Raw genomic sequence first — 22118 nt, 5'->3', positions numbered from 1 at the left:
AGTATCCAGATTATTAAGGAGCTGCAGATAACAGCAGGTCATCAGTCTTAACAGCCAGTCAATGAACAATAAAGTTTACAAATCTGAAAAACACCCACACAAGAGCTTTGGACCATGTAACCCACTACCACCTTACACTGCTCTTCACTGTACCCATATCAGTTCAACAAATTGTATTTACATTACAATGCCTTTAATGTAACACATTTAACAGGAATAATATCAAATAAAAAAAGACATCAAAGTATAGGGAAGCATCAGGACATGGCCAAAAGCTTTGCTACAGAAGTGAGTTCCTACTTCTAGGGATTAAAACAAGAGGTAGTGGTGGTGGGGGGCAGGGGTGTGTTAATACTGGTTCAAGAAAAACACATCCATGAAAAGGATGATAGGCAATGATGATCAAACAAGGTCAAATTAATTGAACTAAAGAACAAAAAAGGAGACGATCACATTCTTGTAAGTGAGTTAGAGACCTTGAAACAAACAATTGAAGACGACAGAATCTCAAATCAGGAGGCAAATGTCTTTGTGAAAAAAAAGGATAGTATTATCAAGGATTTCAGTTAACCTATCAGTAATGTGATATAGCCAGTGTAAAAGTTAGGCAGCACAGAATTTCTAAATGGAGTTAAGGATTAATTTTGGATTTCATTTCATGTAATGAAGCTGAGCAAAATAAAGTGAAACTGAACTTGTGCAGTTAGTGTTCATAATTCATTGAGATTTAACATAGATATTAAACTGTCAAATCTGTAAATGACAAGGTGCACAAAGGGGATGATGAGACAAAGAAACAACATTTATATGAAACACAAAGAGTTTAATACAGAAGAAAGTGTCAGAGCATTGAAAACGTAGGAGTGAAATTAAATGGGAGATTAGGAAAGAAGAGAGGTCATGAACAGCACAGGTAGTGAGGAGTGTGGTGGAAAAAAGGGATCTCGGAATACAGCTACATTATTAATTGAAAGGGTGTCACAGGTAGATGGATGGTAAAGAAAGCTTTTGGCACATTAGCCTTCATAAATCAATGTATTGAGTACAGAAGATGGCATGTTATGTTGAAGCTGTACAAGATGCTGGTGAGGCACAATTTGGAGTACTGTGTGCAGTTTTGGTCACCTACCTACAGCAAAGATGTAAACAAGGTTGAAAGAGTGCAGAGAAAATTTACAAGGATGTTGTTGGGTCTAGAAGACCTGAGTAAGATTGAGTAGGTCAGGATTATATATTTTTTTAAAAGAACAGAGAAGGTTGAAAAAAGATTTGATAGAGTTGTTCAAAATTATGAGGGGTATAAATAGGGTAAATGAATGCAAGCTTTTTCCCACTGAGAATGGGTGGGACTACAACCAGAGGTCATGGCTCAAGGGTGAAAGGTGAGAAGCTTAAGGGGAAGATGAAGGGAAGCTTCTTCGCTCAGAGCAACAAGAAACATTGGTTTGGCTGAAAATGTAGTATTGTTGTCCAATTCCAGTGAGAACACTAAGAAAACAATCATGTTCCTCATGATTTCACAGTTTGTTCTCTCTGCCTGAACTATAAGAGGGTGAAGGATGACTTTATAGACAAAATCACAAGCAGCACAGATAAGGTCAATCTTTTTCTTCAGGACAGGAAAATCTAAAATTTAGTCTAAAGGTCTAAACTACAGCAAAGAGTTAAAGTGAATGACTTAAAAGATACCTTTTCTACATGTTAGGAACATGGAACAAGCCATCAGAAAAAGCTGTAGAGGCCAATACAATTATGTTTAAAAGGCACTTAGACTAGATGTGAATAGGATGGTTAGGAAAGGTTTAGCGGGATCTGGCTAAACACAGGGAAAAACACTCATTTGAGTAGGCAACTTGTTCAGCATGGATATTTGTACAGAGCCTGTTTCCCCACTGTATAATTCTATACCTCTGTTTGTAAACTCCAAGATCCCATAAACTGCATTAAACACTTGCTCAAATGGCACTGCCACTTTCAATATACTATGTAAATACTGCACCAGACTTGTCCACTTTACAGAATTCACTGTAAAACTGTCTGAGTTTATACCACCTCTTTTCATTCTTCCTGCCAAAGTGTAACATTTTACATTTTTCAACATTAAATTTAATTTACACTTGATGTTTTCATGAAGACAGTAATGTCATCACATCTGCAACCAAAGTCCAATATTTAGTCAATGACTTTGTTTGCAATCCATTCAAGCAAGGAACTTCTGCACATTCAAGTAAATGTTCACAATTTTGATAGCAAATAGATTACAGGAATCAAAAGATATTTGGTTTTCATCCAAAAAGATTGTGGATGAAATGAACAGATGCTGGATTTAACATTCCACTTGCTCCAAGTTTGAGGATCATTTCAGAATAAAAACTACTGGAATTGTACTTAAATTGTATTTAATTGAACTGTAATTGGGACAATGTCATTTTGGAAGCTTCTCTTTGACAGCATCTTTTTGTGGGTAGCTCTGCACTACCTGGTTGAGGTAAATGGGAATGTTAGGATAAGATAAAAGAGATGGCAGACACTGGAATCTAGAGCAAAAACCAAATGCTGGAAGAACTCAAAAGCAGCAGCAAATGTGGAGGGAAATGGACAGTACAGTTGACATTTCAGGTCAAGATATTTCATCCACCTGATAGTGAAGATAGCCAGAATAAAGAGGCAAGGAGAAGGGGTGGTCAAAAGTTGGCAAGTGAAAGGTGGATCCAGGTAAGGTAGATGGAGGGGGGGGACAGTTCAAATAATGATAAAGGCTGAGAAGCAATAGGTGGAGGTGAAGAGCCCCACAGGAAAAGAAGGTGGAGCATGGAACCAAAACAAGGGAGGTGGGGAGGTCAGATGGAGTGGGTGGAGAAGGGGAAATAAACAGGCTGATGGAGGGATGGGGTGAATGTAGAAAGAACTGCATACATCAAGAGAAGAGAGAAAGGAGGAAGCAGTTTACCTGAGATTAGAGAAGTCAATGATAGTGTAATTAATGTACTGGATCATTTTGTGATTTGTCAGTATGGTTGACTCTTAGCTGTCTTCCCCAACGAGGGCTAGCTACACACCTTGTGAATAAATAACAGTTTATAAACAGAGATCATGAAAGCATCTTCTACCTGTTGGCAGTTACATAAACTTCCTCCAAATCAAACAAATACATAATCTGGGAACACTATACCATTATACATTGCCTTGTAAAAGTAGTCAGCCCCCAGTCGTTTGTTCACATAATAAAGCATTACAACCAGGGATTTTGATCAATTTAGCTGCAAATTTTTATTTGTGAATCACATGCTCCTTTTCTCCCCCTCCCCACAGTAGAACTTAAAACAGGGAAAACTGTAGAGCATGAAAAACTAAAAATTCAAAATCTGAAATGTCAGCAGTCCAAAAGTATTCACCCCCCCCACCCCTTTACTCAGTACTTAATTGAACCACCTCTTGCTGCTATTACAGCTAGTAGTCTTTTTGGGTAGGTCTCTAGTAGTTTTGCACAACACGATGGAGCAAGGTTTTCCCCATTCCTCCTTGCAAAATTACTCAAGCTACAGCAGGATAGTTGGAGTCGTAGTGGACAGCAACCTTGAGGTCTTGCCACAGACATTTGATCCAGTTAAGGTCAGGACTCTGACTGGGCCACTCAAGGACACCAATTTTCATCATTTGAAGCCACTCCATGGTTGCTCTTTGGATCATTTCCTGCTGAAAGATTAACTTCCTCTCCAGTTACAGAGACCTCACAGAGAGGGGGTATTTAATTCAGATGATCCTCTAATTTTCTACAACAAATTGTGTGAGTTGGTAAGGTAATATATAGTATTGCACCTGAGGAAATTAGCGTAGGGGATGCATACTTTTTTAGTCCCAATTTTAGTTTTTAATTTTTGTAATTGTTGACAGGTTTTGAAATTTCTTTTGATTTGACATGATGCACGAAGCTTTGTAAATAAGCTTTAAAAATCCTACTTCAATACATCCAAATTTAGAAAATGAGACAATAAAATGTGGAAGTAGTTGCGGGAGCCGAATACTTTTTCAAAGCACTGTAAATAGTCTTGTTTCCTCAGAGTATGGGAGTCACTGGCAAGGCTGGTATGCATATACGGCTATTCCCAGATGGTGGCAAGATACCATTATGCATCATTGAAGTTGGTGATTATTGTAGGACACTAAGTGCCTTCCAAAGATTCAGGCATTACCAAATTATTGCCTTAGCTGTAATAAACCCTAGACAACTTCCATCCCTGTAATTCAGGGTGCATTAGTTTGAACGTCTCTGAAATGGTTTGGAATCATTTTGTTTATAATGAGGGTACAAATGCAACTTAATGCAGAATGTCAACAACTAACTCAGGTCCAATACATTAGCCTACACAAACATCACACAAGAAAGTCAAGAGATATCAGATGTAAACAAACCTTTTCAGTTTTCTTTTCTACATCCAGTTGTTTCACAATAATCTTTTCAAATGATTCATTAATTTCCTCCTCTAATGGTTCAGCTCCTGCACGTCCATTAGGCTGAGATTTCTGGCGAAAAGAAAAACACAACCATGAGTTCTTGGAAAATATATATCTAAAACAATTACAACCAAAATAAACAATTGTTCCAAAACTAAAACTGGTGACAAAACCCATGGAGGGGATGCAGGAAATATTGATTTAAGAATATTTCAATACCCCTCAACATGGGCCTGCTGAACTTATTATTTTCCCTAAGTACTCTGATACCACTTCCTTAATAATACAATCTGGCATTTCCTCTACTACCAAAATCAGCCTAACTGCTCTGACTTATTCCTCTTTCCAAATTAAAAAGTAGGCTTACAATTCCTGAATCACAGTACTTATTGCAACTATTCTAAAATCTATATGTTTGGATCATAACCAATGTCTCCATTCTCAAGGACATGCCTCAAAACTCTAGGACACATCATCAGCTACTGTGAATACACTGGCGTTCAGTCCCCTTAACGTCTCCAATATTAGTATTTGATTAATAATTTCATTAAACTCTTCTGTAAGTTTTCATGGTCATTTCCTAAGAGGGCAGACAAAATATTCATTTAATTTTGCTGCCATTCCCTTTATGCTCAATATAATTTCCATATCGCATTCAGCAAAGGACCTACATTACTTGGCCTAAAAGATAACTTTACATAACTTTCACAAAAGGTTTCAAACCAAACTGACTTAAAAAAAAGTTGGTAGGTTTAGCAAAGAATAAAATCTGGCTGGTGGTGACCCACAGAAGTCAGTATTGGGTCCCCTACTTTTCACATTGTATGTTAGTGATCTGGATGACATTAATTGATGGTTTTGTGTGTGGTCATGCACTTGGGTAGAAATAAACAAGTAGACTATTTTTTTTTAAAAAGTGGGGAGAAAATTCAAAAATCAGAAGTGTTAACAGACTTGGGAATCCTAGTGCAGGATTCCCCAAAGGTTAGTTTGCAGATTGAGTCTGCAGTAAGGAAGGCATATGCAACGTTAGTATACATTTCAAAGGTACAACGATATAAAAGCAAAGTTATAATGTTGAGGCTTTATAAGGTATTAGTCAGGCAACATCTGGAGCAATGAGAGCAGTTTTGGCTTCCATACCTGAAGCTGTGCTGCCACTGGAGGTTTACGAGAATAATCCCAGGAATGAAAGGATTAATTTGAGGAGTGCTTAATGACTCTAGGACTGTACGTGCTGGAGTTGACAAGAATGAGTGGGAATCTCATTAAAACCTACTGAATATTGAAAGGTCTAGATGAATAGTGTGCAGACAATGTTTACAACTGAGGGAGTCTGGGACCAGAGGCCACAGCTCAGAATAGAAGGACATCCCTTTAGAACAGAGATGGAGATGGAGATGGATTTCTTTAGCCAGAGGGTGATCAGTCTACGGAATTCAATGGCACACATGGCTGTCGAGGCCAATTAATTAGGTACATTTAAAGTAGAGTTTAATATGTTCTTGATTATTAAGTGTGTCAAAGGAGAAGGCAGGAGAATGGGATTGAGGGGGAAGATTAAATCAGCCATGGCAGACTCAATTAGGAGCATAATTAGGCCATTTGGCCTGTCTTATGGTCTTGTATCTTGACCATAGGCCAAGTTGTGCCTTGCGTGGAACTGAGACAGGACAGGCCACAGTCTACAATTCTTACTAGGCCATAAATGGAATCATTGAGTTATAGAGTTATACAGCACAGAAACCACCTCTTTGGACCAACCTGTCCATGCCAACCAAGGTGGCTAACTGAACTAGTCCTACTTCCCTACATTTGACCTATTCCTCCAAACATTTATTATCTGTGTATCTTGTTGCCCAATTAGGAAGTACAGGCAAGACCAAAAGGGAACACAGAAAAAATCCACCAAAGGTCCTAGGCTTGAGGGACTTCAGTTACAAGGATAGACTGGGGTTCTTCTCATGAAAGAGGGGACTGGTAGGAAAACCAAGCTGTTTTGGTTAGCAGTAGTTTAAAGACTAGGATATGCAAAATAACATTTTTGGGGAAGTGACACTGAGCAGATGCAAAGTAAGATTTTCTGCTTAGAAGTAATCAGCTGAAATTCACAACCTGCATGGGTGGTAGAAGCAGTTAGTACCTTCAGTAACTACAATGGCATGGGCAGAGCATTTTTCAGGGAAATAGGACCGTGGGACTGCTTTACTTGTAAACTGCATTGCTTTAATGGTTGAAATGGACTTCTATGCCTTAGCAGATTTACTATTCAATGATCCACAAGCAGTTTTAACCAGTTTGGCCAGTACTGTAGCAACGATGCTGCTATTCACCGTCAAACAGGTATGGTGGTGAGGAATATCAACCAACTAACAAGTAAATACATCTTCAGGTAAGCTGAATCAATAATAGTGGGAATAAAAATGGCATTTTTTAAAGTTCAGTTTGTTTTAGAACCTTTGTACATATTTTTAAATATCCATACATGCATTAGAATACAGTACAGCACAAGCCCTTCCAGCCCACAGTGTTATGCCAAACTAAGCTAATATCTAATTGCATTCTGTCTGCACATGGTCCACATCCCTCCATTCTCAGCACATTCATGCGCCTATCTTAGAGCCACTTAAATGTCTCTGGCGTATCTGCTCCCTGGCAGTGCATTCCAGGCACCTACCAACATGTAAAAAAAAAACTTGCCCTGTGCATCTCCCTTAACTTTGCCCCATCTTCCCTTAAATGCATGCACTCTGGTACCGGACAGCTCAACCTGGGAATAAGATACCAGTTATCCACTCTATCTATACCTCTCATACTTCCATCACATCTCTTCTCAGCCTCTGACACTTAGAAAATACTGTAGTTTGCCCAGCCTCTCCTTGTAGCACATTCCATCTAATCCAGGCAGCATCCTGGTAAACTTCTTTTGCACTCCCTTCAAAGCCTCTATAATCCTTCCTATAATAGGGTTTTTTTGTGTAAACTAAAAAAACATGCAAATTTCCAGAGGTAAACTAATTAGTTTACTGATCTCATTAAGTCTACCAAAGTTAATTTGACCAACTTCAAATGTAAATTTTGCTCCTGCAAATTTCGGGCCTCTTGTGATTACTCTTATGATTTGTTAATATATTTCGGTAATATTACTTTATATGTTATGTATGAGTTACATGTACTGTGTTGGGTGCCTTGGTCTGGATGAATGTTACTTCATTTGGCAGTATACCTGTGTACCACTGAATGACAATAAACTGAACATGAACTTGAAGGGTTTTAATGCACAACAAATTGGTTCTGTGACTGTTCCTAGTACCCATTATCCTGAAAAACGTTACAACCAGAAAGCCAGAGATCAAATCAAACGGGTTTAATCATATTTACATTAAAAATACCCCACACAAACAGGCTCTGCTGCTTGCAAAGTCTGCCTGGTGTGTGCCCTTGACAATTTTACCCTGATCACTCATCGTTCCTTCAGTTGCTTGGCCAAGATAGATCTGTACATTGAGAGTTTTCTCCTCAACCAATAACAGTGGAATTTCACATTACACCTCTGATCCTGGCCCCTCTGCCCCAACTTTCCAAAAGTTTTGAAGTTTCCATCCAATCCAGGCTTAGAGAGAGTGGTCAAAATTCCAACAAAAACATTCCTCTCCTTATTTACAGTATTTTAATGTCTTAATACCAAGGCACAGGTAGTGAAACTAGTGTCAAAATTTACTTCCTATGGCATGAAGCCTTGAATACCACACACAAATCTAACAGCAGCTACATCAAACCAGACTAAAGACTCTTAGGACACAAGGATCTTTTGCTTTTATTTTCCCCCCAATAAAATTACCATTTCAATTCACAGTGCAGCTTTTTAAAATCAACTTTTAAACTTAATCCACATGCAAAATTTCATCTCCAATAGTTTTGCCTATTTGTCCAGCAGCATATATTATTGCTTTGTTGGTCTTTAACTACATTTCCATTTCGATAAAATCTGTTTCTAAGCCCTAATCAGATCTCCATCAAGTAGCCACAGGGATCGATGCAAATTATCTAGCGTAATAATTTTGATTTCAGGATCAAGTACAAGTTTGCTGATAACAAAACTGGGTGTGCACTGCCAGAAGGATACAGAGAAGCAATAGTCATCATTAAGCGAGCAGTGAGCAGATAAGCGAAAGCAGCTTCAGGTTCCTGGATGACAATATCTCTGAGAACATATTGATGCAATTAGCAAGACAGCACTCCAGTAGTTCTACCTCATTAGGAGTTTGAGGAGATTTGATATATCAAAGACTCTTGCAAATATCTATAGGTATACAGTGAAGTGCATTTGATTGGTCGTGTCACAAGTGATACGTGGCCTCCAATGCACAGGATTTCAAGAGGCTCAGTTCCATCATAGGCACTATGCTCCCCATCAGAGGACATATTCAAAAGGCAGTACCTAAAGAAAGTACCATCCGTCATTAAGGACCCTCACCATCTGGGACATGCTTCCTCCTTTTCACTATCCTCAGAAAGGAAGTACAGGAGCCTGAAGATCTACACTCAGCAATTCAGAAACAGCTTCTTCCCCTCAGCAACCAAATTTCCAAATGGTAAATGAACATTCCTCAGTATTCCTTCCCACCACCCTCTATTTTTGTAATTTATAGTAATTTTATGTCTTTGCAATTGTGCTGCCACAAAGTAACAAATTTCATGTTGTAAGACAGTGATAACAAACCTTATTCTGATCTGTATATGCTCAAAGTAAATGGCGGATGAGATTATAATATGGAAATAGGGAGACCGTCACTTTGGTAGAAAAATGAGGAAATGAACAGTATTAGCCACAGTTGTATAGTATGGAAACAAGCCATTCACTCCAACTTATCCACAATGACCAGAAGTAATGCTGTTTCCCTATATCCCACAAATATTTTCTATCCATGTACCTGCTGGTGTTCAGTAGACCTGAGGTTACACTGTACATAAATTAACGAAAGCTAGTACGCAGGTCAAGCAAGCAATTTGGAAGGCAAATGCAGGAATGCCAGAAAAACTCAGCCAAACATGCAGCATCCACAGAAAGAGAAGCCAGTCAATCTTTCAAGCCATCATTCCTTCCTCAGGAATGGGATGATAGCCTCTAAGCAAGTAGAGGTATCTTACTCAAATTATACAGAGCTTTGGTGGGATTGCCTTCGAAATGTTGTATATTTGTTTACTCTATCTGAGGGAATCCATATTTGGTGGGGTTGAGGTATGGAAAGACCTGTGCTTTCAGAATGAGGTGTGATCTTATTGAAACACTACATTCTGCAGGTTTAAAGTGGCCAGTGCTGCGATGTTTCCAACAGTGTCTACAACCAGGAGGCAAAAATTGCAAAACTTAGCCACTCAAGAGAGAGTCTAGAAGAAATGCCTTCACCCAGAGGATCACGAATCCTTGGAATTCTCTACCCACGGTAGATGTGGGGGCTCAATTGTTCAGTTTATTCTATCAGAGATTGATAGATTTTCAGATACTAAGGAGCCGAAGATATGTAGATTAGAGGAATAAGGTGATTCTGAGGTAAAATAAGTGGCTGAGAAGACTCAGAAAGACAAATAATCTACTCCATTTTCTATTTCTTATCTTTTCCTTGCAAAGGAAAACTCAGTCAAATAAATGATGGGCTCATTCAGAGAATATAGGCATCGGTAACTGCACTAGACTAGAGATTACTTGTCTACTTCAGAGGCAGTTAAAAGGCAGACTGGGCAATTAATCTATGGTCACACAAGCCAAACCACGTGGCAGGTATCTTTCCCTGGAGGATATTAGTGAACTGGTCTAGTTCTTAATGACAATAATAGTGATTTATAGGACACTAATGCTGATATCATCTTTTAATTTCAGATTACTTTTCTCAATTAAGTCTCCAACTACTGTGGAGGAATGAGCACACATCTCTCGATTATTAATCCAGACCTCTGGATTACAACTACAGTACCATATCCACAGTAATAACAAACCCATACAATGAACAATTGAAAAGCATTTGTTCAAACGCATTGTGTTTATGCACCCTGACCCATGACCTTAATCTGCAATAATACACCTATGGGATACTAAAGAGGATCAACTCATGTCAGGCTTGAGACAACCTCCACTGTTCTATTACGAAAAGTTAAATTATCACAGTTTTAAAAAAAAAAAGAGAAGACTGCAGCATTTAATGAATGAATGATACAATAATTTAACACTGATGTCACAAAGAATCTATAGGAAACAATCATGGGATTTGATTGTAGCAGAAAGGTCATTCTCAATCTTAAATGACTTTCCAAGAACTAAACTGATTTTACTGCACTGTTGCTCAAATTTGTTCTGTCATTCTTACGGCACAGAAGATACACGTGAACCCACTGTATCTGTGCCAGCTCCTTAAAAGAGCTATCAAATGTGTATTACTACCATGCTCTTTCCTCATAACGCTGCATTGTTTTCAAGTACTAATCAAACTTAATTTTGTCTTTACTGAATCTGCTAATTATAGATGATCTATCTAATCTATAATTGGAAATGCTCTGCATATGAAAAAATTTCAAATGGACAAATTCCAAGTGGGACTAGTGTTAAATGGCCAGTACAAACTTAACAGACTGTATAGTAACAGACTGATTTATTGCACTTCAAGTTTCCTTTTTGTTGTTTTAAACTTGGTGCTCTTCAGAAACCATACTTACCATTTGCAGAAACTATTCCACAAAATGCATTGTAAAAACATGAAATTTTAACACCTTTATATTTCCGATTCAAGGAGAAAACTCTTCACTACTCCAATTATTAAATTTCTTCATCATGTTTATTTATTTCTACATTTATCAAGTTTGTAACTTCAAGGTTGCCAGAAATTAGAAATGTGGGAGGATACAACTTATCAATGGCCGTATACGAATAAGTTTTGCATTATCAATTACCAAAGCAAATTAGATTTTGCCAACTTTAAGATCATTCTGTTCAATTGACTTTTACAAGAATGAATGAAAGTATAATCTTAGACTCTCAGCTCAGTTTAAGTAAGTTGAGCTTGATGGTTGATTTACTTATGAATTTCAATTACTAAAACTCAATTCATTGCAAAATTAACATATGTATACATGCATCCTGCCAAGACCATTTGGATGGCAATGTTTAAATCATAAATGTGCAAATACAAGATTTTTAAATATCATTTAGTTGACTTTCTGTAGTTGCATTGGAGGCATTGACTAACACATCAGGTGAAGAAACTTGGTCAAATGGACCAGAACATGCAAATGTAATACTCTCCATTTTAAAAGTCACCCATCTGCTCTTATTTTTAGATTTCAATTATCAATTTCTGTGTCCTTATTTAGAATAGAAAATTTCACTCCGTAACTAAAGCCATTCCCAATATGCAAGGCATTAACAGTTTTTCTTAGGGCTGGGAAATGGTAGCACTGGGTTCTACAATCACCAATCTCAGCAAGGCAGACATCAGAAGCTGAAAAGGCATTCTTTAATGGGGGGGGCAGAAGGCAGACAGTGGGTATTTAATCTTCAACATTTTACAAGAATATGCAGGCGAATCAGAATTTGACTGAAGAGGCTGGGATGCTTGTCCCTAGAGTACAGCAAGCTGAGGGGTGACCTTAATGAGATTTAGAAAATGATGATGGCATAAATCGAGTAGATGGACAGTCTTTCCCCAGGGCAGAAAGTCTAAACCTAGGGCACAGGAGAGGAAACATTTAAATGGGACCATAGGGGAACTTTTTCCAGAGGGTGGTGGCTACGTGGCACCAACTGTCAAAGGAAGTGGTGGATGTTTAAATCATAATGTTTAAAAGACATTAAACGTTGACATGGGTCAAACGCAGACAAATCGGAATAGTTCAAGCTGACACCCTGCTAGGCATAGATGAGCTGGGCCAAAGGATCCATTTCCCTGCTGTATGATTATGATAAAATTAAAGTTCGATAGAGATTTCAGAATAAGCTTTTTAGAGAATGGCTAAAATGTGGCACTTGTTAATGCACAGAAGAATTTAAATCAACAGCAACAAAAGAAATGAAGGAGCTAGGTAAGCTTGTGGGGAAAGGTTAAGTGGGGAAAGATAGTCATGTGGAGCCTAAACCTCAATATTGAACAGTTATGCCAAATAGCTTATTGTGCATTCCAAACTCTCGAAGGTTCAACTCCCAAAACAGGAATACTTTTGACAGTTTATAACCAGGACATCTATCCAAATACTGGAATACAGTTGTTCAATTTGACTTGTACGTACACAATAATTTTAAGGTAACTTACTCTGGAGAATGACTAATTAAAAAAATGTAAAAACTGAATTAGAAACAAAATTTCCTACTTTTATGACCCATAATTATTATTGGTACAGAGAAACAATTATGAAATACATAGTCTCATCACAAATAAGAGAAAATCTTCAGATGCTGGAAATCGAAGCAACACACATAAAAAGCGGGATTTCCCAGTGTCTGCCCATTTTAATTCCACATCCCATTCCGATATCTCTATTCATGGCCTCCTCCACTGTTGTGATGAGGCCACAGTTCGATTGGAGGAACAAACCTTATATTCCATCTGGGTAGCCTCCAGACTGATGGCATGAACATTGATTTCTCGAACTTCCTGTAATGCCCCCACCTCTCCTTCACCGTTCCCCATCCACTTTTCCCTCTCTCACCTTATTCTTGCCCACCCATCGCCTCCCTCTGGTGCTCCATCCCCCTTTTCTTTCCCCCATGGCCTTCTGTCCTCCTCTATCAGACTCCCCCTTCTCCAGTCCTGTATCTCTTTCACCAATCAACTTCCCAGCTCTTTACTTCATTCCTCCCCCCTTCAGGTTTCACCTGTCACCTCGTGTTTCTCTCTCCCCATTCTCACCCCCACCTTTAAAATCTACTCCTCAGCTTTTTATCTCCAGTCCTGCCAAGGAGTCTCGGCCCAAAACGTTGATTGTACTCTTTTCCATAGATGCTGCCTACCCTGCTGAGTTTCTCCAACATTTTGTGTGTTACATACTGTCTTAAATGGCTTAAGGCAAGTAAACCCTGACAGGAATCATCAATTGAAAGGATGACTTCAATGGGTCAAATGGCCAATGTTCATTCCAATATGTCACTTCCAGGGAAAGCTGGGGATGCAAACCTTTCTCCTGTATAATATACCGCAAGAAACGCTGATTAAGATTATAACTAGAATTGGTGATGAATATCATATACCCTTTCCACCACAATATTCCTTATGAACTTTGCGACAGTGGGCTGAAAACTGTAGTTAACAGCAACTAGGAAAACTACAAAACAAAATCCACTATTGTCCAGTGAAAATGTTTCCAATCAGCATTTCTCCAACTCGCTCAGAAAGTAATTTTATTACAGTAGCCCTTTTGTTCAGACTGGTCAGGATGAAGGAAAGCAACAAGTCTGCTGAGACAAGGTTGAAAGTTAGAACTGGCCACCAACACAACAGCATGCAATGCAAGACATCCAATACAAGGGACATACAGGGGCCCATGTGCCAAAAAAAAAATTTGGAAATTACACAATTTTTCCATAGTAAACAACAGAAAATACTAACAGCAGATTTAGGATTAAATCAACAGTTTGTTTTCTACTAATTTGATTCACATGGAAAAACTATGCAATTTATACTGTTTTACACAGACCAGGATAGGATTATTTAATACGTGCTGTGAAAATCTTTAACTTTAAAAAAGTTGATTTTTTTTTTGTTTTTTTAAAGCAGTTATGTCACTTTAAAAATAATGGTGACCACTCTGCAGTCAATTACGGAGACAAAACACTCAAGCTTTCTGTTTAAAGCAATTTTTCTCCCTCAACACACACAAAATGCTGGAGGAACTCAGCAGGGTCTCAGCCTGAAATGTCAGCTATACTCTTTTCCTAGATGCTGCCTGGCCTGCTGAGCTCCTCTAGCATTTTAAATGCGTTGCTTGGATTTCCAGCATCTGCAAATTTTCTTGTTTTCTCCTTCAACAGTACGCTTCATCTCTGCCTACCAGGATACCAGGCATTTCAAAAGTCGTCCTGAAATAAAACTATAATGGAATTGCTCTGTACTTCTTGAAGTGTCATCTGTAACTAATTACCAGTCTCTTATGTATATTCCATCAGGGTTAACAGCAAACCACCGGTATTGTATTTTGTCACAAGTACATCAACACCTAACGTTTGATGCATACTTTAAAAAAAAACACAGAAGCATGTTCTCAGACCATCATTCTGCCTGCACCACAAATTCTATCTATGTTTTCAAACAATTTCCTCTGCTCCTGTCACTTGATTTTAGTTAGGGCATTAGAAAATTTGGTATTAGGTTCGTGGGGTATTTAAGTCTATATTGGCAATCATCAGAGCAGACCAGCTCCATCTTAACAGCAATGCACGGACTCATCTCATTTTCACTGAATCATTAACCATCCAGTGCCATTCTCTGGTGTACACCAACTGCTATTTATGTTCTACCTGAACTACAATTGCTCCCCAATGTGCTACAATAAAGCTATTTATCCCAAATCCCTTGATGATCTATTTCTGCCATTTCAGTGCCTTCAAACCTCCTACTCCTATTGTTCATTGCATTTCATCTATTCTTCCAATGTTGAATCTACCATTCAGATACAAGCATTGGTGGATGCTGGAATCTGGAGCAACAAAATCTGCTGGAGGAACTCTGAGTCAAGCAGCATCTGTAGGGGTTGGGAAAAATAAAAGGTCCTGGTGCAGGGTTGACAATTACTTTCCTCCCACAGGTGCTATTTGACCTGTTGAGCTCTCCATCAGATTGTTTGTTAAACCTCCTATTGTCTGGATTTTCCCTCCAAAATATTTCTACATTTGTCTTTTTAAATGAGTCATGACTTCTAAAAGCATCATGTCTATTGTTCCCATCACTGAGGATCCACGAGGTCTGTACATACCGGATATGTGGTGGAAGAAAGCACAACAGCGCCTCTTTCACCTCAGACGGTGAAAGAAGTTTGGTATGTGCCTCCAAATCCTAAGAAATTTCTACAGGGCACAATTGAGAGCATCCTGACTGGCTGCATCACTGCCTGGTATGAGAACTGTACTTCCCTCAATCGCAGGACTCTGCAGGGAGTGCTGCGGACAGCCCAGTGCCTTTGTAGATGTGAACTTCCCACTATTCAGGACATCTACAAAGACAGATGTGTAAAAGGGCCTGAAGGATCATTGGGGACTCGAGTCACCCCAACCACAAACTGATCCAGCTGCTACTATCCGGGAAATGGTACCACAGCATAAAAGCCAAGACCAAAAGGCTCCAGGACAGCTTCTTCCACCATGCCATCAGACTGATTAATGAACGTTGATACAATTGTATTTCTGTGTCATATTGACTGTCCTGTGGTACATACTATTACAAACGACTAAAAATTGCACATTGTACATTTAGACAGAGACTTAAGGCAAAGATTTTTACTCCTCGTGTACAATGGCATGCAAAAGTTTGGTCAAAATTTCTGTTACTGTGAATAGTTAAGTAGAAGATGAACTGATCTCCAAAAGTCATAAAGTTAAAGATGAAACATTCTTTTCAACATTTTAAGCAAGATTAGTGTATTATTTTTGTTTTGTTTTGTACAATTTCAGAATGGGAAAAAAGGAAAAAGTTTGGGCACCCCAAGAAATTTGAGCTCTCAGATAACTTTTACCAAGGTCTCAGACCTTAATTAGCTTGTTCGGGCTATGGCTTGTTCATAGTCATCATTAGGAAAGGCCAGGTGATGCAAATTTCAAAGCTTTATAAATACCCTGACTCCTCAAACCTTGTCCCAACAATCAGCAGCCATGGGCTCCTCGAAGCAGCTGCCTAACACTCTGAAAATCAAAATAAATGATGTCCATAAAGCAGGAGAAGGCTATAAGAAGATAGCAAAGTGCTTTCAGGTAGTAGTTTCCTCAGTTCATAATGTAATTAAGAAATGGCAGTTAACAGGAATGATGGCAGTCAGGTTGAGGTCTGGAAGACCAAGAAAACTTTCCGAGAGAACTGCTCATAGGATTGCTAGAAAGGCAAATCAAAACCCCTGTTTGACTGCAAAAGACCTTCAGGAAGATTTAGCAGACTCTGGAGTGGTGGTGCACTGTTCTACTGTGCAGTGACACCTGCACAAATATAACCTTCATGGAAGAGTCATCAGAAGAAAACCTTTCCTGCGTCTTCACCACAAAATTCAGCGTCAGAAGTTTGCAAAGGAACATCCAAACAAGCCTGATGCACTTTAGAAACAAGTCCTGTGGACTGATGAAGTTAAAGTAGAACTTTCTGGCCGCAATGAGCAAAGGTATGCTTGGAGAAAAAAGGGTGCAGAATTTCATGAAAAGAACACCTCTCCGACTGTTAAGCATGGGGATGGATCGATCATGCTTTGGGCTCGTGTTGCAGTAGCCAGTGGCACAGGGAACACTTCAATGGTAGAGGGAAGAATGAATTCAACTAAATACCAGCAAATTCTTGAAATAAACATCACACCATCTGTAAAAAAGCTGAAGATGAAAAGATGGCTTCTACAACAGGATAATGATCCTAAACACACCTCAAAATCCACAATGGACTACCTCAAGAGGCGCAGACTGAAGGTTTTGCCATGGCCCTCACAGTCCCCTTACCTAAACATCATTGGGAATCTGTGGATGGACCTCAAACGAGCAGTGCATGCAAGGCAGCCCAAGAATCTCACAGAACTATAAGAGTTTTGCAAGGAAGAATGGGCGAAAATCCCCCAAACAAGAATTGAAATACTCTTAGCTGGCTACAGAAAGCATTTACAAGCTGTGATTCTTGCCAAAGGGGGTGTTACTAAGTACCGACCATGCAGGGTGCCCAAACTTTTGCTTCAGGCCCTTTTCCTTTTTTATTATTTTGAAACTGTAAAAGATGGAAATAAAAAATAATCTTGCTCAAAATATTAAAGAAATGTGGCGTCTTTAACTTTATGCCTTTTGGAAATCAGGTCATTTTTTTTTACTCGCTTAGCTATTCACAGTAACAGAAATTTTGACCGGGTGCCCAAACTTTTACATGTTACTATACGTAAAGGATGTAAGTAATAAAGTCAATTCAATTCAATTCACCTCTCATACCCACATATCCATTCTGAGCAGCATTTCACAACAAGGACACCATATGGCCTAATGTTGCTCCTTTGTGTTATGGTCTCATATAGATATACAATAGGTGTGATGCTGTGGTTGTGAAAACCATTAGTATCTTAACACTTGCTGCTAACCAGATAAACTTCCAAGCAGAATTCATATAGTATTAGATGAGTGCCAGAGTCGAAACTTCAGCCAGTAAACGAAAATTTTAAAAATTGCAGATGCTAGAAATCCAAAATAAGAACAGAAAACGGTGAAAATACACAGCAAGTCATGCCACTTGTGTGGGCAGAGAATGAAGTTAATGTTTCAGGTCAGAAATTCTTTGCCAGAACTGGGTCTGATTCTGACAAAATAGGTTCAACCTGAAACATTTGACTATTTTTAAAAATTACTACACAGTCCCTTATTGTATAATTACACATTTCCATAAAAACATTAAGGGAAAAAGAACAACTAGGGAGACAATAGAGCCCTTAAAGTTCAAAGGGAACATCAGTGTGTAGCTGAGGGAGATGGGCAAGGGCATTAGTGAATATTTTTCTGGCTTTTAACAGAGAAAACTTTAGAACTAGGAAAAGTAATGGAGGGGCTTTTGGGAGAGACTGGATTACAGGTGGTGTTAGATGTCTTAAAAAGTATGAAGGTAGACAAATTTCCAAGGCCTAACCTGGTTTATCCAAGCGCACAGTGAAAGGCTTAAGAAGAAATTGCAGGAGCCCTGGCTGAGATAGTTGCATCGTTAGCCACAGGTGAGATGCTGGTAGACTGGCAGGTATGATAGGCCTTTACTTCAGAAGGGTGGCAAAATAAAGGGTAGGCCAGCAAGGCAAACATCTGTGTAAGTTACTGGATGGTATTCGAAGAGATAGGATATACACACATCTGGACACAGACAGAAGTTGGCAGCATAGTTTTGTTCATGGGAAATTATTTCTTATGAACCGGTGTTTTTTTTTGTGATACCTTACAACATAGGAACAGAATTAGGCCATTCGACCCATCGAGTCTTCTCCACCATTCAATCATGGCTGGTTTAATTTCCCTCTCAAACCCATTCTCCTGCTTTCTGTCCATAACCTTTCACCCCTTTACTAATCAAAAACCAATCAGCCCCTGCTTTCAATATACCCAATGACTTCACCTCCACATCTGTCTGTGGCAATGAATTCTATAGATTCATCACCCTCTGGCTAAAGAAATTTCTCCTCAATTCTGTTCTAAAGGAACATCCTTATATTCTGAACCTGTGCTCTGTGGTCCTAGAGTCTCCCACTATTGGAAATGTCCTCTCCACATCTACTCTATCTAGAGCTTTCAATATTCAGTAGATTTCAATGCAACCCTACTTCAAACTTCAGTGAGAACAAGCCAGGAGCTATCAAATGTTCCTCATATGTTAACCCTTTCATTCCCAGAATCATTCTGTGACACTTCTGGGACAATGCTCCATGGACAGGTGAGACAAAATTGGAACTTTTTGGTAGAAATGCATACCACCATGTTTGGAGGAGACCAACTGAGATGCTGTGGCATGCACACCAACACCAAAACTCATCCCAACTGAGAAGCATGATGGAAGGAGTATCATTGTTTGGGGCTGCTTTGCTGCTTCAGGGCTTGGACAGCTTACAATCACTGATTGCAATCAGCTTGCAATCATTAATTCAAAATTGTATCAAGACATCTTACAGAATGTCAGGGTAGTAGTCTGTCACCTGAAGCATAGTAGAAATTGGATGACACAACAAGACATTAATCCGAAACACGAGAGTAAGTCAACAACAGAATAGTTTAGAAAGAAGAAAATTTTTGTCTTGAAATGACCAAGTGAGATGCTGTGGCATGACCTGAAGAGGGCTGTTCATGCAAGATATCCCAGAAATATGACAAACTGAAACAGGTTGTATGGAGGAATGGTCTAAAATTCCTCCTCGCTGTTGTGCAAGTCTGATCAGCAGCTACAGGAAATATTTAATGGATGTTATTGCTGCTGAAGGAGGTTCTACCAGTTATTAAATACAAGGGTTCACATACTTTTTCCAGCCTGGACTGTAAATAATTAAATAATGTATTCAATAAAGACAGGAAAAGTATAATTTTAAGTGTGTTATTAGTTTAGTTAGATTGTGTTTGTCTATTATTATGACTTAGATGAAGATCAGACCACATTTTATAAGGAATTAATGCAGAAAACCAGGTAATTACAAAGGGTTCACTAACTTTCTCTTGTAACTAGTTCCCTCAATGTGAAGGCATAGTTAGACTTTGACTGTCACGCTGGCCTTCAGGGTTACTGAGCATAATAGTTCGAGGTCATGGTGCAGTTGTATAAGACACTGGTAGGGCCACATTTGGAGTAATGTGTTCAGTTTTGTTCGCCCAGCTATAGGAAATATATTATTAAACTGGAAAGAGTACAAAAAAGGTTTACAAGGATGATACTAGGATTTGAGGAACTGAATTATAGGGAGAAGTTAGTACTTCATTCCTTAGCACACAAGAGACTGCTGATCTTACAGGTGTATAACATGAGGCGCATTCATATGGTCAATTCACTGTCTTTTGTCTCCCACCCAAGAGATTGAGTACCAAAAACTTGACAGCGTAGGTTTAAAGACCATAAGACACAAGAACAGAATTAGGCTACTTAGCCTATCGAGTTTGTTCTGACTCACCATGGCTGATCCTGGATCTCTCTCAACTCCATACATCTGCCTCCCTGTAACTATCCTTTTATGCCCTGACCGATCCAGAAACAATCAACTTTGGCCTTAAATATACTCACGGACTTTGCCTCCACCACAGTATGTGGCAGAGCATTCCACAAACTCACCACTCTCTGGCTAAAAAAATTCCTCCTTGTCTCTGTTCTAAAGGGTAGCCCCTCAATTTTAAGGGTGTGCCTCAAAATTCACTGTCATTTGTCTCCCACCCAAGAGACCAAGTATCAAAAACTTGAGGGTCACTCTTTTATTACATCTACAGAACCAGGTGGAATCAGCTGCCAGAGAAACTGACTAAAGCATGTACAGTATAATAACTTAAAAGACAGTTTAAGAGGTACATGGATTGGAATGGTTTAGAAAGTTATGGGCTAAAAACTGGCAAGTGGGACTAACTTGGACAGGGTATCTTGGTCGGCATGTACCAGTCGGGCCGAAGTGCCTGCTTCCAGGCTCTATGCCATTAAGCTGGAAAGAATGCAGAGAATCATAAGGATGTTGGCCAGACTTGAGGGACTGAATTATGGAGAGAGGTTAACCAGATTGGGACTCTGCATTGGAGTGTAGAAGGAGAGGTGATCTTATCAGAAATGTATAAAACCATGAGGGGCAAAGACAGGCTGAAAGATCGATCTTTTTTCTAGGGTTAGGGAATTAAGAACCAGAGAACACAGGTTTAAGGTGAGGGGGAGAAGGCAGCAAGGTGGCTAGCGTAACACTTTACAGCGTCAGCAATCAGGGTTCAATTCCTGCCACTGTCTGTAAGGAGTTTGTATGTTCTCCTTGTGACAGCAAGGGCTTCCTTTAGCTGCTCCAGTTTCCTCCCACATTCCAAAGCCTTACAGGTTAGTAGGATGCCCCAGCATATCATCGGACTGTGTTGATCACCGACACAAATAACACATTTCACTGTATATTTCAAGGTAGATGTAACAATTTTTTTTTTTAATCTTAATTAATTAGGAACCTGAAGGGCAACGTTTTATCCAAGGAAGCTCAGTGTATAAAAGGAGCTGGCAGAGGAAGTGGTCGAGGCAAGTACAACAATGATATTTAACAGGCACTTGGATAGGTTCATGGATAGGGAAGGTTAGAGGGACATCAGCCAAACACAAGCAAATGGGAGCAACACACATCAAAGTTGCTGGTGAATGCAGCAGGCCAGGCAGCATCTCTAGGAAGAGATAGTCAACATTTCAGGCCAAGACCCTTTGTCAGGACTAACCGAAGGAAGAGTTAGTAAGAGATTTGAAAGGGGGAGGGGGAGGGGGAGGGTGAGATCCAAAATCTCCCAAACCCCAAGCAAATGGGGATAGGTTAGACTGGAATATTGATAGGCATGGGCCAGTTGGACCTAAGGACCTGTTCCTATGCTCTATGAGGCTACATAAAACATTAACTTGTTCTCCAAGCAGACGCTGGCTGATCGGAATAATTTTCCAATGATCACTTTTAATTTCAGATTTCCAGCAGCTATGGTATTAAATATTTCTTAAAGCGGAAATAGACTGAGAAATTCCCTACATTAGCGTGCAAGTCGTTGGCATTTTGGCAGAGTCCTGTACCTAGACACAGTAGCAAATAAAAGGGAAAAATTAATGACAGGCTTTCATTCTTATTCAGCGAAACATCTATTCATTCACAGGGAGCAACTAGGTAACGTATCTAAAAATAAATTTGTCTCCAAGTACGAGATTACACACACAAAAAAACGCAACTATCATGCGTTGGCAAATTGAGCCCGGACACGATCTTCTTGCGCGCAGTTACTGCGAGAA

General features: G+C 39.2%; 1 protein-coding gene across 1 annotated transcript in view; it reads right to left on the bottom strand.

Moving 5' to 3' along the window:
• Positions 1-22118, bottom strand: part of mtdha (metadherin a) — a 79567-nt gene that overhangs the window by 55453 nt on the left and 1996 nt on the right. Inside the window, exon 2 of the mRNA XM_072257941.1 lies at positions 4414-4524. Within this exon, the coding sequence (XP_072114042.1) occupies positions 4414-4524 (111 nt within the window). The remainder of the gene's footprint in view (positions 1-4413; positions 4525-22118) is intronic.

This window comes from Mobula birostris, chromosome 1, assembly GCF_030028105.1.
Source record: "Mobula birostris isolate sMobBir1 chromosome 1, sMobBir1.hap1, whole genome shotgun sequence".
Classification (NCBI taxonomy): domain Eukaryota; kingdom Metazoa; phylum Chordata; class Chondrichthyes; order Myliobatiformes; family Myliobatidae; genus Mobula; species Mobula birostris.
This window is presented reverse-complemented; position numbering and strand designations above follow the sequence as displayed.